At 38.4% G+C, this 15,804-nt stretch overlaps 1 protein-coding gene across 3 annotated transcripts in view; it reads right to left on the reverse strand.

The window, feature by feature from the left end:
- The window catches only part of LOC126365988 (sodium/hydrogen exchanger 2-like), a 457,436-nt gene that overhangs the window by 75,120 nt on the left and 366,512 nt on the right, over positions 1 to 15,804 (reverse strand). For all 3 annotated transcript variants that reach the window (XM_050008801.1, XM_050008803.1, XM_050008802.1), the window contains 3 exons: positions 6,952 to 7,047; positions 4,860 to 4,981; positions 692 to 894 (listed from right to left, as the gene is read on the reverse strand). In XM_050008801.1, coding sequence (XP_049864758.1) covers positions 692 to 894; positions 4,860 to 4,981; positions 6,952 to 7,047 — 421 coding nt within the window. The remainder of the gene's footprint in view (positions 1 to 691; positions 895 to 4,859; positions 4,982 to 6,951; positions 7,048 to 15,804) is intronic.

The raw sequence follows: 15,804 nt of genomic DNA on the forward strand, positions 1-15,804 counted from the left end.
TCACCCTTACAACACATCCTCCACTCTCAAAATCATTGTGACCTCAATCTCAGGCGACCCAGTGTCCCTGCATCTTTCATCCAAAAATTTGCCCTTTGTCTGTCCAGTCACCCCCTTCAAGTTCATGTGCCCACATAGCCTTCAGCATGTGTCTCTTCCCACCAGCTGTTGCAATTGTGGCAGCCACTCCCAGGCCTTCTGCCTGCCTACCATCTCCCTCTTCCTCAACCCCCCCCCCCCCCCACCCGACACTACTCCCACCACAACCAGACCACCTGCTGAAAAAAGTAGTATTACCACTGTCAATCTAGCCAGCACCATGTAGGGGCATAGTCATGTATATGCATGTGTGTGTGTGTGTGTGTGTGTGTGTGTGTGTGTGTCTGTTTTATTTTATTCTACCTTGTCAAAAGGTAACTTTGATAGCTAGTAGTTTTCTTTCTTTTGTGTATGCTTATCAACAACTCACCATTTCTAGTTTTCAGTGAATGTCCTCCTATAATCCTGAAGTATTCAAAATCATAAACACTTTACATTAATTTTCATTATACTATAATATTGCAGCATGCAGTGAAACAATAAACTCAGAAGTGTTTATCCTGTAGCAGAAGGTAAAGAGTGTAAAAACTGCAAAACCATGAATTTATCAAATATATAATCGATATTGACTTGAATTTATTTTACAACTCACTTGTATAAAAACTGTGAAGAGTATAACAACAAGGGTGGTAGTCACAAATACTTGACGAGGTGCAATCACATCCTTATCAAGCATCTCTGCCAGAGAAAAAGCCACAGCACCTCGGAGTCCACCATATCCCATAATAAACTGCTCATGTGCATTAATTTTATTCACTCGCAAAGGATTTGCCGTAGCTGTTAATAAAAACACTCCTGTGGAGCAGTAGATGTATTCATTTCATTTATGTTGTTACAGTGGAATCTATCTTGATAAAATTTAACATTTTGTTACATCAAAATACTCTGAAATTCTTCAATATATTTCATTATATATAATAATAAATACTAAACATAAATTTTGTTTAAATTTATACAACAATGGCAGTCCGAAAACTGAAACTCTTTTCCTTAGTTGTAACTTTGATTGCGAATCGCACACTCTTTTGTCTGCTGGATGAAAGAGACCATGCTACTGGTTGCCATTTGTAGCCAACAGTCTATGTTAACTGTTGCTTCATGTTTGCAATATGACACATGATTATTACATGTCATGGAGTTGAAGATTGTTATCACATTGGTAAGTTGGTACAAATTGAAACGGTAATAATCAAATTCATAATAATGTAATAAGACAATTTCCTTCAGCAGACACTGGAGAGGGAAAAATATTGTTTTCCACATTTGTTCCTGTAACAAGAAATTATTTTGCATATGGGTATGAAATATAATCATTTTCTATCAGGCATCCTTCATATATGCTAGCAGTCTATTGAGGCAGTTGACTGACCTTATCTCAGATATGTCAGTGGACTAAATGTCAGGTGAAAATACCGACCTGATGTGGGGCGGAGGGGGGGGGGGGGGGGGGGGGCATGGTGCCAGTTTTTTTTTGAAGAAGACTTCTACATGCTGTGTGACATATGGTCATGCATTAGCCTACTGAAATGTGGCATATAAAATGCCTGCCAGAGGGACTATGCCTTGGGCTATAAAACCTCCCTGAAATAGCAGTTGCTGTTCAGACTGTCCTCGATACATAGGAGACAATATCACATGTTATAGCCAATGGTGCCATAATCCATCATACTTGGCATTTGTCCATTATACTGCTCAACAATGCAGTCTGCCTGACTATGTTTACCACAGTAAAGTCTAACACATATGTCGCAATCACTGTAGGACAAGATGGAGGGGACTTATCCAAAAACACTACATTTCGTCATTCACCATGCCAGTCTAAAACATTACTGGTTTTTGGTGAATGGAAGCTGATGCAATGAGATGCTTGCCAACAGTCCATCCCTCAGTAAATGGTGTCAAACATTAATGCCAATATGTTCATACCTGTTGCAAATCTGCAATGTTGGGCCTTTGGATGAAGCTGCTCTGTTAGTTACCGCCACATGGATGAAATGTCAATCAGCCTGTGCTGTGATCACATTGTGTTATCCAGCACATTCTCATTTCTGTCTGGGACCCTCTTCTATCAACCAATTCCACATAGGAATCACTGTCATAACAGCACGGCCTGTATGAATTTCAAGGTATGACAAACCTATTTTCCAGACACTAATCATTCTGCTCCATTCAGATTCACTCACATGCTGATATTGTGCCCTTTGACACTGACAAAGCATACTATCACTAGCTTGCATGTTTCCACTTAGTTCAAGTTGTGTGAGTGTTATTTTGATTGACTGGAGGTTGATGTCCTATTTGAGGGAGGGGGAAGGCAGGGTGGAGGGGTGTTAATGTCACCCTTGGAGGCAGTCAGGCATCGTCAGGTCGGTTTGGCAGCTTGCTGTTGTTTGGCGCAGCATAGCTTGTGTGTGTCCTGGTGCAGGGTATTATTGCTGGTGGTGTTGATACATTGTAAATGTTGCAATACTGTAAAAATCATATCCACCAATATTAAATTCTGTCCAGTGATTTTCATTCAGGTGAGATGACTGTTATCTGCACTTGGGGTTGTAGTTTGATGATGTACAGAGTCCAAAGTGTGTGATCTGATCTGACATTAATGTTCACAGGCGAATGTAGCTGGCACCAAAGTTGTGAAGGTGTCCTGGTTCCCAGATGTTCTTTGTAGAATTTTTTTAATTGCTACTCCAGCATCTGTGAAAGGTGCTGGAATAGTGCTGATTTCACAGAGTTATATTTGTTGTTATTTGTGGTTGCCACAATGATGACACTGACAATGTCTGCATTTTTGCGTAGGTGTCACAGTAATGTGACAAATTTTTCACTGTTGTCAGAAATCTTGCGGGTGGTAAATATGCAGTCAGTGATCATGAATTGCGTCATTGTTTGGTCTGGACAGAATGGTTGTAAGTCAAGGTTGAACTAAGGTATAAGGGCATGCTACTGGTGTGTGGGCGTGTTAGTGGCCATGTCAGTGATGAGTAAGGCAATTTCCCAATGTGGTATGTCTGTAACTCCATTGGGGATGTCCATAGATTATCCAACCAGATGGATCATATAGTGCAGTATGAAAAGGTTGACTGGATCAGTAAACAGCACAAAGGACTTGATAAAGTTGGAGAAAATAGTAATTTGCATTTGCAGCAGTCTGTTGGACTGTGTCTTGATTGTATGCACTTTGTTTACATTCATGAAGAAAGGTACTCAATAGGTTGTCCATGGGTACCCATTGTTTGGTAGTGTAGGTAGCATTCTCAAGACCAATGGCACTAAACTGAAACATGTTATTTGCTTGTTTCACAAGCGGCCATCGCTGAACATGTTGACATGAAGCATAGAATGGACTTTATGAAAGTCACTGTCTTGTAATACCATTTCCAGAATATTATAGTTGCAAGATGACTCCATTGTCAACAGATAGTAGCCAGTTCACAGAAAGCTTAAGGGTTTGAATTTGTTGCCTCTGGTCATTGCAGGTCATCAATGTGGATTTTACCCCAGGAAAGGATAAACCCAATTACTAACAGTGGCATGGTTATGGATAAAATGCACTTTATTGTTTACAATGGTACAACCTGCTATGCATCAACATAGATGTGAAGCTCAGAATACACTAACCTCCTTCAAGATATTCCACTCACAGCTGCTGCCTTGCTGGTGAGAAAATCTGATCTTCTCTGTTGGCGCTACCACTGGCAAAGCTCCCACAGAATATTTGTGTTTAGGTATATGACCATGTTGTACCATGGAACAGTTTACCACATTCGGAAAACCTTACTTTTCTGGAGTACTTTTTTTTTTTTACATTTCAGGAATAGACTGCAGTAAACATAAAGTGAATGCTATCAGTTAAAAGTGGAAGATGATAATATATTAAGCTTCTATTACAGGGGTCGTTAGTGCCAAAAGTCTGAAAAGTGTTCCAAACTGCGATCACCTCTCCTAGCATACTATGATTCTAAATTTTGATTTTAGCTGGAGGATATACTTAAATAATTTTCAAGTAACACTTATAACAATGCACCTTTTCAAACTTTTGAAGGAGGATGATGTGAAGAGCCTACATTGTTCTTCACATTTCTAAGAAAATTCAGAATTTTTAGAGTGTGCAAATTGGAGGAAATTTACAGTGTTTCAGCCAATATCTTCAAATCCACTTCTTATAAATAATCAGTATTGGATTGGAATCCAGATCCAAACCTTTCACAGACAGTCCAGCACATGATTTGAATATTTAATTTGATCTTACTTCTCTCCAAACTTTTCAAGATCTATATATAATACTGTATGCTACAGACTTATGTGTTGACTGATTTTCAAGATAAATAAGAATCAATAAATAGAATATGTTGGACACATGAACTGACTGGTCAGGACTGCTTGTAGTGATGGACAGGAATGACTTCAACAGAAGACAAGATATCTGCCACAAAATTTGCAAGAGGAATAGAGGACATAAGTGTCACATCAACCCAGACTTATTTCTCAGGTCATTGCAATGTATGAAAACCAAATGGTTCATAAGTAAAGTAGGGTAGCCTGAACTATTCAATACCATTAATTGGTGCAGTAGGTTTATGTTTAAAGTTGCTAGTGTTTTAATTATCATTATATTGACATGAAATTTTACCAGTTATTATTATTCTGTACCTGTTTTTTTGTTATTGGAAATGATATTTACAGTTTTGTTAAAAAAACATAATTGTTCAGCATAAGACTTAAAAATTATTATTCATAAGCATTTTTTTAAAACTTACCAAGAAACCTGCAAACTAAACATAACACAAGTGTCCACATAACAAAGCCTGTATGCCATATATGTCGATCACTCACTAGTACCATTCCTAAGAATAGAAAAATAACAGCATCACTTGTGGAACTGAAACAAAGAAAAAAAAATTACGTTGATATCCAGTGATGTGTCACATTGGAAAACAATTAATAGTGTCACTTTTTAATTTAAGTTCTGAAACTTGCTGGTAATTTAAGTTCTGAAACTTGCTGGTAGATTAAAACTGTGCGCTGAACTGAGACTCGAACTCAGGACCTTTGCAAAGGTCCCGAGTTCGAGTCTCGGTCCGGCACACAGTTTTAATCTTCCAGGACGTTTCATATCAGTACACACTCTGCTGCAGAGTGAAAATCTCATTCTATAAATACTTCTGATAGCGCATCAATTTCCCCTTTTCTGCTCCATTTACAAATGTGCTGCATGAAGAGTAATATTCAGTAAGCATCTACTGAGGCTCAAATTTCTCCAACTCTTAGAATTTTACAGTAAAGCTCTCCATGATGTGATGACATGTGAAGCTTCTTTTGTAGTATCTGACACTGAAGGTTCATGATCATATCCTGGCCACTCTCATACTTACATTTCTCTGGATCATCTCTTTCTCCTCTATTAATCCTACCTGGTAAGTGTTGCAGACTGAAGAGCAATAATCAAGAACTAGTTGAATGGGAGTTTTGGGTAAACTACATTTCCTTAGGACTCTTCCAATGAATCTCAGTGTGGCATCCATTTTTGCTATGACTAAGTTTATATGATTGTTCCATTTTAGGTCACTCAGGATCAATACTCACAGGTATTTTATAGTTGTTACAGTTTTCAGGGAATTATCACCAGTAGTTTAATCAAACAATAATGGGTCTTCTCACTTTTTTCTGCACAGCAAGTTAAAGTGAGCAACTTCAAAGAGCTTCTGACATTTGTTAATATCACTCTCATTCTTGGACTTCTGAATTAAGCAAGTCCTTCTCAGAAGATGAATGACAGAGTTTGCAACCTTTGTTTTTGTTGTGATACACTATGAAGCATTTAAAAACATAAATAGTCTCATTAGCCTTGCTAAGACTGTTTTTTTCCATGAGCTGTTTTTGTCATGGAATAGTTTGATTTAACTATAATATTACAAACATATTAGAAAACAATGGAAACTCCAGGTAGGAACATCAACAATGTAGAAAAAGATAGATTGCTGATTACTGTAAAGATCACACATTAAGTTGTAGACAGGCACAATTAAAAAAGACTTACACCTAACTTTTGGCCACAGCCTTCCTCAGTAAAAGATCGCACTATTCATCCACACAAGCAAGCACACCTCACACACACCTCATCCACGCACGTACACATGCACACACACGCACACGCACGCACACACACACACACACACACACACACACACACACACACACACACACACACACACACACACACACACCTCACAGAATACAATTTAGCCTGAGCTGTCAGAGTTTCTGGTCATGTGTGCGTGAGGTGTGCTTGGGTGTGTTAGTGTTTCTCTTTCTTTTTCTGACACAGGCTGTGGTAGAAAGCTGATGTGTAAGTGTCTTTTAAGTGTGCCTGTCTGCAAATTAATGTGTCATCTTTATGGTAAGTAGTAATCTATCTTTTTCTACATTGTTAACATGTTAGATGCATATTTATTTCAACAGAAATTTCTTTCTCTTCTTCACTTCTTGTAGAAGGCTGCACAGCATATTCCAGAAGTTCATGGTGATTCTAGGCAGATAATCTTATTGCATTCTGTATAAATGGCTACTTGGAAATACATTACTCCAAAATTAAACAACAGTGGAAAGAGCTTTTTCCACTTCTTTCTGCTTCTCTCAACTGTCTACACTCTACCTTTTTCATATAAGACAACCACTCCTACTCTTACATGCTTAATTTGTTGTTTGGGTACCTATCAATTGCTCGATGTTTTCTCTACATGGTGAGTAATTGTCTTTAGTAATTCTATTGTTTATTGAAATTACATTCACTCAGTTTCTATCTTAAGCTATGCAAATAAGTTTAACATAACACAAATGATGATAATTTACCTCAACATCCTTGTAAAATATTTAACTGTTGTGTATGATTTCCGTGAAATATTCTTGAGAGCATAGTGAGCCTGCACAAGACCACAGAAAGTAATACTGTAACAAACAATAATTTACTGACAATCAGTGACTTAAAATCATTACATGGCACATGTTTCAGTGACTTTATAAATGATTTCTAACCAAAGGAATAATTTGTGGAAGGAGGGGAAAAATGTTACACTTACATAATATACATTACATTTTTGTGGCACATATTAATGCACTGAGTGGCAAAATATTAAAAAATTAAATAAAATAAATAAAATAACCCCAATTTCTTAAAAATTTGTTTTAAAGTTGAGACAATTTTGTGACACTAATCTACTATTTTATGATAAAATATTGTGGTGCAGATGCATCTAGGTGTCTGACAATGATATAAAAAAACTGATTCTAAACAAAGTAATTCAGACACAGAGCCACTGCAAGCAAATTTTGAGAAAGTTCATGAAGGTAACATTCCTGTGTTTTAGTTTTCTGCATCTCATGCTTCACTTCACAGACCTCTCTTTACACCTTCAAAAGTTTGCATTACCTATTCTTGAATAACCTTCCATTCTTTCAGGAGGGGTTCCCATAAGCGCTTCAGGGTTTCTGAATAGTTCTGCATTCTGCAAAGACCTTCTCTCCCCCCAATCCTACCTACTCACAATACTATTTGCATCTGGGCTTTGAGCATGCCAAGTCATAGCTGGAATATCCACCTCATCCAAGAACTCTCACACAATTCTTACATCATGTGGGCATTTGTTATCAAGCATTTGTGTTAAACAATTACTGATAAATGGATTGAAAAGCCAACATGCTCCAAAAGGATTTGCTCCACATGCTGAATTACTATAAGGCCCCCATTCTGCATGAGGATCAAATCCATCTCTGCAGTCATACTAATTCCTGCGTGCCCCATCAGAGAACCATCCCAAAAAGGCACCTTCAATGAAAATGAGCTAGTGGCTACCTTTCCCAAGGCCTTATTCAAACCCTCTCTCTATCATCAGGTGATCACAGGTCAAACTGTGACTCACTGGTGAACAATACTTTCTCCCATCATTGCACTCTCCAACCTCTATTTTCACATGCAAACTCTAGTCAAGCTGTGTGATGCCCTATGGTGATTATGTCACCTGTAGCAGGTTTCCTGTATAGAAGATTGTCTTCTTCCAGTCTTGTCTGGACAGTTGTCTCACTAGCATTGACCCCTTGGACTTGGTGGAGTTTATTTCAGGCTTTAGTGGCCTTAGTGTAATGATAGTGGAGAAGAACGGTAAGAAGTGATCATGTCTTTCTGATGTTGCTCTTCTCGGGCCTTCTCCAGGTTTCCCTGCAGAGCCTCCAGTTTCCTTGTGCCTTCTAATGGTTCTGGAAATCATGGAAAGTGTATATCCCACTGCTGCATAATGCATACTGCAACCATTTTCCACCTAAGCAGTAGCTTTATCAGCAATTTCAGGACCTAATAGCATGTTTACTCTAAAAAGCTGATCACAATAATCGCAGAAAAATTCTATAGACATGTGTGATTGAAAGGTGAGAAATACAAGGAACAAAAATAAGCAATAAAACAGCAGAAAAACATTACTGCCTCACATCCAGCAATGTATCTTTCAGGTTATGTGACAAATACCAATGCTTCACTGTTCACTCACAAAGCAATGTCAATAAATTATCATCAACATATTCTGTCTAAAAATGGAGAATAAAATGCTACTCTTTGATTAAATACATAATTTGTTATATTTCATACCAGTTGCTGTAGGTAACGTATAAAGATAACAAAAATATAGCTTGAAAATTCAAATACAAGTCTCATAACATGGTAAACATATATAAAAAGTTATGTAATTAAACAGAGCTTGACAAAACAGATTCATATTACTTTTATTGTTGGTATTATGACTATGTGCAAAAAATTTGAGCACTTGAACAGTGAAGATATTATTTATGTCTTATATTTGGATCACAGGAAGTAGAGTGAGAAACATGGAAGAATTATAAATTTAAATGGAATGTGTAGTAGTAAAGGAGTAATTATTTATCAATTACCTAGGCAGGAGTAACTGTAGGTGACCTGTCACCCCCCCCCCCCTCCCCCACCACCACCACAAACACACACAACTTTAAGTTAAGTTTAGGAATTCAGAAATACTTTCTTCATTTCAGAAAGGAAAGAACTTGAGAAACCATATCACACACACACACACACACACACACAGACACACACACACACACACACACACACACACTCACTCACTCCAGGGAAAAATGAAGGACTAAAATTTTTCACATGCTTCAGTACTATCAGTAGGATAATATTATCTGGCATGTTGGCATATTCATTCTTTACTGATATAGGCCCTGTAAGTGATTATAAAATAGCTTTATGTTGGAATACATTTATGCCAATCATTTCAAAAGCAATAGACACTAATGAACCGAAACATCATGACTACCAGTTTATTAGCGCTTTGGTTTACATTTGAAATGCAATACAGCAACAGTTCTGTGTGTCACAGATTTGGTAAGTCCTTGGTGTTTCTGGAAGTATGTGACAAAAGATATTTATGCATGGGACAGACAATTCTTGTAAATGTAGGTGCAGAGCTGGAAGCCTGTAGCACCCCGATTGTGTTTCATTGGGTTAAAATCAGGTGGATCTGGCAGCCAAGATATCAATGTGAGTCCACTATCATGTTCCTCAAACCTTTGTGATGTGGACAGTTCTCCTGCTGGAAGGTACCATCAATATTGGGAAGACATCAAGCATGATATGATGGATGTGGTACATAATAATTCTCACTCTGTCCACAGCTGTCTTGATACCTTTGATTACTATCTCAGGTTCCATGGAAGTGCAGATGAAGTCCTCGCAGCAGAATACTGCCCCATAGGACTGAATCATGGGGCAATGAATATGTCAGGCATTTACTTACCTGGATGATGGAATATTTGAAATCAAGTATCGGCTGGGTGCAACAAAAAATACAATTCATCTGACCAAGTGAAACATTTACATTGATCCATAGCTGAGTCTTAATGATTCCATGCCCACTGCAATTTTGACTAATGATGTTATTTGGTCAACATTAGATCATACAGGTGTTGCCTGCTGAGGAGCATCACATTCAACAAAGTGAGCTGAACAGACATCTAATGGCTTGGCACCTACTTGTGGTTCCCCTGCCTTCAATCAACTACTTTTCATTTATACTCATGACAGTAGTACCTGAACAGCTGTCCAGCTTCACTGTTCCTAAGATGCTCATTCCCATGTCCCAGGCTATAACAATCTGCCCTTTGTCAAACAATGGAAACTCCAGTTTGGAATAACAATATTAGGAATAGGATAAACTGCTATTCACATTAAAGATGACCTATTGAGTTGTGGACAGGCACAATGAAAAGAAAATGTAAAAACATTCATACAGGCAAGTACACATCATGCACACTTGTTCACCACAACTGGCAACTCCAAATGAAGGGCGACTGTCACATGGACAGTTCTCTTGCTGGAAGGTACCATCAATGTTGGGAAGACATCAAGCATGATATATGGTACACAATAATTCTTACTCTGTCCACAGCTGTCTTGATACCTTTGATTACTATCTCAGGTTCCATGGAAGTGCAGAATACTGCCCCATAGAACTGAATCAGTGGGGTGGGTGGGGAAGGGTGGGGGAGGGGGGTAGAAAAGTTCTGTCTGGCAGAGCGTGCAGAGATGAGAGATGGTCAACCACAGTGCCAGAAGATGGGATGGGATGTAAGGGATGTAAGGAAAAAGAGGACAGCAGAAAAAGAGAGGAGAGCAAACCAAGGAGAGCAAAAAAGGAAGGGAATGGAGAAGGAGGGAAGCAGAAAAGGAAGGGGAGCAGGGAAGGGTAAAGGATGGACAGGTGCATTGGCAGAGGGTGGCACAAAAAGGGTGAGGGAATGTGAGAGTGGAGTGGGTGATAGGGTGAGGGGGTGGGTACTATTGGGTGGGGAATATGGTGGCAGTGTGTACTGTAGGTTGGGGCTGGGATAATTTTGGAAGCAGAGAATGTGTTGGAAAGATAACTCCCATCTGCACAGTTCAGAAAAGCTGGTGGTGAAGTGAACCCATCTGGATACATTCCTCCACCACTAGCTACCTTGTGAACTAGTAGACACAAGAGAATGTGATTTGTAATCAAAGTTGTCACTTTAATGAACTAACTTAACCTGAATACTCTACAGTGCAATAAGACTCAGTATACACTCCTGTCTTACTCAAGAGGACGACGTTATCAGGAGAAAGAAAACTGGCATTCTACAGATGGGAGCGTGGAATGTCAGATCCCTTAATCGGGCAGGTAGGTTAGAAAATTTAAAAAGGGAAATGGATAGGTTAAAGTTAGATATAGTGGGAATTAATTAAGTTCATTGGCAGGAGGAACAAGGGTTATAAATACAAAAACAAATAGCGGTAATGCAGAAGTAGGTTTAATAGTTAATAAAAAAATAGGAGTGCAGGTAAGCTACTACAAACAGCATAGTGAATGCATTATTGTGGCCATGACAGACACAAAGCCCATGCCTACAAGTACAAGTTTATATGCCAACTAGCTCTGCAGATGATGAAGAAATTGATGAAATGTATGATGAGATAAAAGGAAATTATTCAGGTAGTGAAGGGAGACAAAAATTTAATATTCATGGGTGACTGGAAATCAAGAGTAAGAAAAGGGAGAGAAGGAAACATAGTAGGTGAATATGGATTGAGGGTAAGAAATGAAAGAGGAAGCCATCTGGTAGAATTTTTCACAGAGCATGACTTAATCATAGCTAACACTTGGTTCAAGAATCATAAAAGAAGGTTGTATACATGAAAGAATCCTGGAGATACTGGAAGGTATCAGATAGATTATATAATGGTAAGACAGAGATTTAGGAACCAGGTTTTAAATTTTTAAGACATTTCCAGGGGCAGATGTGGACTCTGACCACAATCTATTGGTTATGAACTGTAGATTAAAACTGAAGAAACTGCAAAAAGGTGGGAATTTAAGGAGATGGGACCTGGACAAACTTGATAAACCAGAGGTTGTACAGAGTTTCAGGGAGAGCATAAGGGAACAATTGTCACAAATGGGAGAAAGAAATACAGCAGAAGAAGAATGGGTAGCTCTGAGGGTTGAAGTAGTGAAGGCAGCAGAGGATCAAGTAGGTAAAAAGATGAGGGCTAGTAGAAATCCTTGGGTAACAGAAGAAATATTGAATTTAATTGTTGAAAGGAGAAAATATAAAAACACAGTAAATGAAGCAGGCAAAAAGGAATACAAACACCTCAAAAATGAGATAAACAGGAAGTGCAAAATGGCTAAGCAGGGATGGCTAGAGGACAAATGTAAGGATGTAGAGGCTTGTCTCACTTGAGGTAACATAGATACTGCCTACAGGAAAATTAAAGAGACCTTTGGAGAAAAGAAAGCCACTTGTATGAATATCAAGAGCTCAGATGGCAACCCAGTTCTAAGCAAAGAAGGGAAAGCAGAAAGGTCGAAGGAGTATATAGAGGGTCTATACAAGGGTGATGTACTTGAGGACAATATTATGGAAATGGAAGAGGATGTAGATGAAGATCAAATGGGAGATACGATACTGCATGAAGAGTTTGACAGAGCACTGAAAGACCTGAGTTGAAACAAGGCCCCATGAGTACACAACGTTCCATTAGAACTATTGACTGCCTTGGGAGAGCCAGTCCTAAAAAAACTCAACCATTTGGTAAGCAAGATGTATGAGACAGGCAAATACCCTCAGACTTCAAGAAGAATATAATAATTCCAATTCCAAAGAAATCAGGTGTTGACAGATGTGAAAATTACCAAACTATCAGTTTAATATGTCACAGCTGCAAAATACTAATGCGAATTCTCTACAGACGAATGGAAAAACTGGTAGAAGCCAAACTCGGGGAAGATCAGTTTGGATTCCGTAGAATAATACTGACCTTATGACTTATCTTAGAAGCTAGATTAAGGAAAGGCAAACCTACATTTCTAGCATTTGTAGACTTAGAGAAAGCTTTTGACAATATTGACTGGAATACTCTCTTTCAAATTCTAAAGGTGGCACGGGTAAAGTACAATTTGTACAGAAACCAGATGGCGGTTATAAGACTTGAGGGGCATGAAAGGGAAGCAGTGGTTGGGAAAGGAGTGAGACAGGGTTGTAGCCTCTCCCCAATCTTATTCAGTCTGTATATTGAGCAAGCAGTAAAGGAAACAAAAGAAAAATTCGGAGTAGGTATTAAAATTCATGGAGAAGAAGTAAAAACTTTGAGGTTCGCCAATGACATTGTAATTCTGTCAGAGACAGCAAAGGACCTGGAAGAGCACTTGAACGGAATGGACAGTGTCTTGAAAGAAGGATATAAGCTGAACATCAACAAAAGCAAAACAAGGATAATGCAATGTAGTCGAATTAAGTCAGGCAACACTGAGGAATTAGATTAGGAAATGGGACACTTAAAGTAGTAAGGGAGTTTTGCTGTTCGGGGAGCAAAATAACTCATGATGGTTAAAGTAGAGAGGATATAAAATGTAGACTGACAATGGCAAGGAAAGCGTTTCTGAAGAAGAGAAATTTGTTAACATAGAGTATAGATTTAAGTGTCAGGAAGTATTTTCTGAAACTACTTGTATGGAGTGTAGCCATGTATGGAAGTGAAACATGGATGATAAATAGTTTGGACAAGAAGAGAATTGAAACTTTCAAGATGTGATGCTACAGAAGAATGCTGACGATTATATGGGTAGATCACATAACTAATGAGGAGGTATTGAAAAGAATTGGGGAGAAGAGGAGTTTGTGGCACAACTTGACAAGAAGAAGGGACCGGTTGGTAGGACATGTTCTGAGGCATCAAGGGATGCATTGGAGGGCAGCGTGGAGGGTAAAACTCATAGAAGGAGACCAAGAGATGAATACACTAAGCAGATTCAGAAGGATGTAGGTTGCAGTAAGTTCTGGGAGATGAAGAAGCTTGCAAATGGAGAGCTGCATCAAACCAGTCTCAGGACTGACGACCATAACAACAACAACAACAACAACAACAGCAATAGTTTATGGTTTCTTTAGACCTAATTTGAATACAGTATTCTCCCTCTTAGTTAATACATTCCTCACTTCTTCATTGACTTCAAAGACAACACATAATATTTAACAGTGTCCATTGCTTCAACAGCTTTTAATACTGTAGGAACTGGCAAAGATTCTGGTTCATCTTCGCTTTCTTCTTGTTTCTCCATCATCTGTTCCTGCAGGACTTCATCATTTGTCATGCACAATCAGATGGCAATACGTCCATCACATGCAACATATGCATTGAAGCTAATGTTCAGAGTTTTCTTCTTGTCCCATTACTTGCTGCCTTGTTCAGTTGTAATACCTTTCCTTATGGTGTGATATCTTCTGTAAGCATCTGATGAATTCCAGGCTTGAAGCAGTTTGAGATTGTGGATTCTTGCATGAAATCCCATGCACTTCTTACAAAATACACAGTGTTCAAGATCGTTACATTTCTCATTGCAGAACAAAGAAAGGTACATGTATCTTCCTATATTTTTCTTTCAGTCAATTTATAATGCCTTGGTGAAATGGCTGAAAGTAGCTTACACAGTTGGGAGGAAGAGACACATTTGTATTGCATAGCTGTGACTTAATTTAGGAATGCACTGCACGTTAGTCAATAAACAGTATGACTTTCCTATTTTTAACATACAGCCTCACATCCCAGGCATGCAAGAAATGTTAATATAGTTGTTGTTACTAATGCTTTTGCATTAGATGCATATTTACATGGAAATGTCTACAAATTTTTAAAGCATCATGGACTCTTCACCTTTTCAGTTATTAGTGGCACCAGTTTCTCTATTTGACTTTCAATATAACATGAGAAGACAGTTAGCCACTTTTTACTAAATTTTTTCCCATAGTATTTAGCACCTTGCCAGGCAGAAGGTGAAAAAATAGTCCATTTCATATGCATTACAAACTTCATTGGGGCTGTACCTTTCTATAACTGATGGAAGAGTGTTTTTCCATGACTGAATAGTGCCAATGTTAACGCTTCCAGGATTACCTTGAACATATTTCTTCAGTAAATTGTGTCAGTAACTTTCAATATAACCACTGGATACTCTGAAATCTGTGAGTTCCACATTTTGTACCAAATACGTTAATGTGTGAAACTTAAGAATGAAAGTGACATTCACAAGATGTGTCACAGCCAAATAACAAAGCTCAATGAAACTCGGACCATACATAGAAAGAACTGCTACATTATAGTACAGAAAGTAACTGCAAGAAATGCCTAATAAGATGATCAAAAGTTATACTTTTATTCACAAACAATAATTACACTGAAGTCATCTCAATTTATAATGGTCTCCTGGACATTATAAAAGATGAGACATCAATCTTAATAGGGTGTGTGAGCACCACAGACAGCAAAGCATGCTGGTCACGAGGCTGGTAAAGAGTTCTTATGGTAGGGCATTCCATTCCTCCAGCAGTCTGGTTGACAGTTGTTAGATATTCATTAGTGCATATACACATGCTGCAGTACATCTTCCCAATGCATCCCACACTTGCTTAATGGAATACACAATGGGTCAGTGAGCAGACCTGTCCATTTGCCAAATATCCTCTGGTTCCAACGCCTTCTCCACTTGCACTGTCCAATTTGGTTGCAATTTGTCATTTGTAGAAATGAAGTCAGAGCAAAATGCAACCCTGAAAAGAAGCCCATGGGGAAGGAGTACAGTGTCACAATAACATTGAGCAGTG

Source organism: Schistocerca gregaria, chromosome 4, assembly GCF_023897955.1.
Source record: "Schistocerca gregaria isolate iqSchGreg1 chromosome 4, iqSchGreg1.2, whole genome shotgun sequence".
Lineage (NCBI taxonomy): Eukaryota > Metazoa > Arthropoda > Insecta > Orthoptera > Acrididae > Schistocerca > Schistocerca gregaria.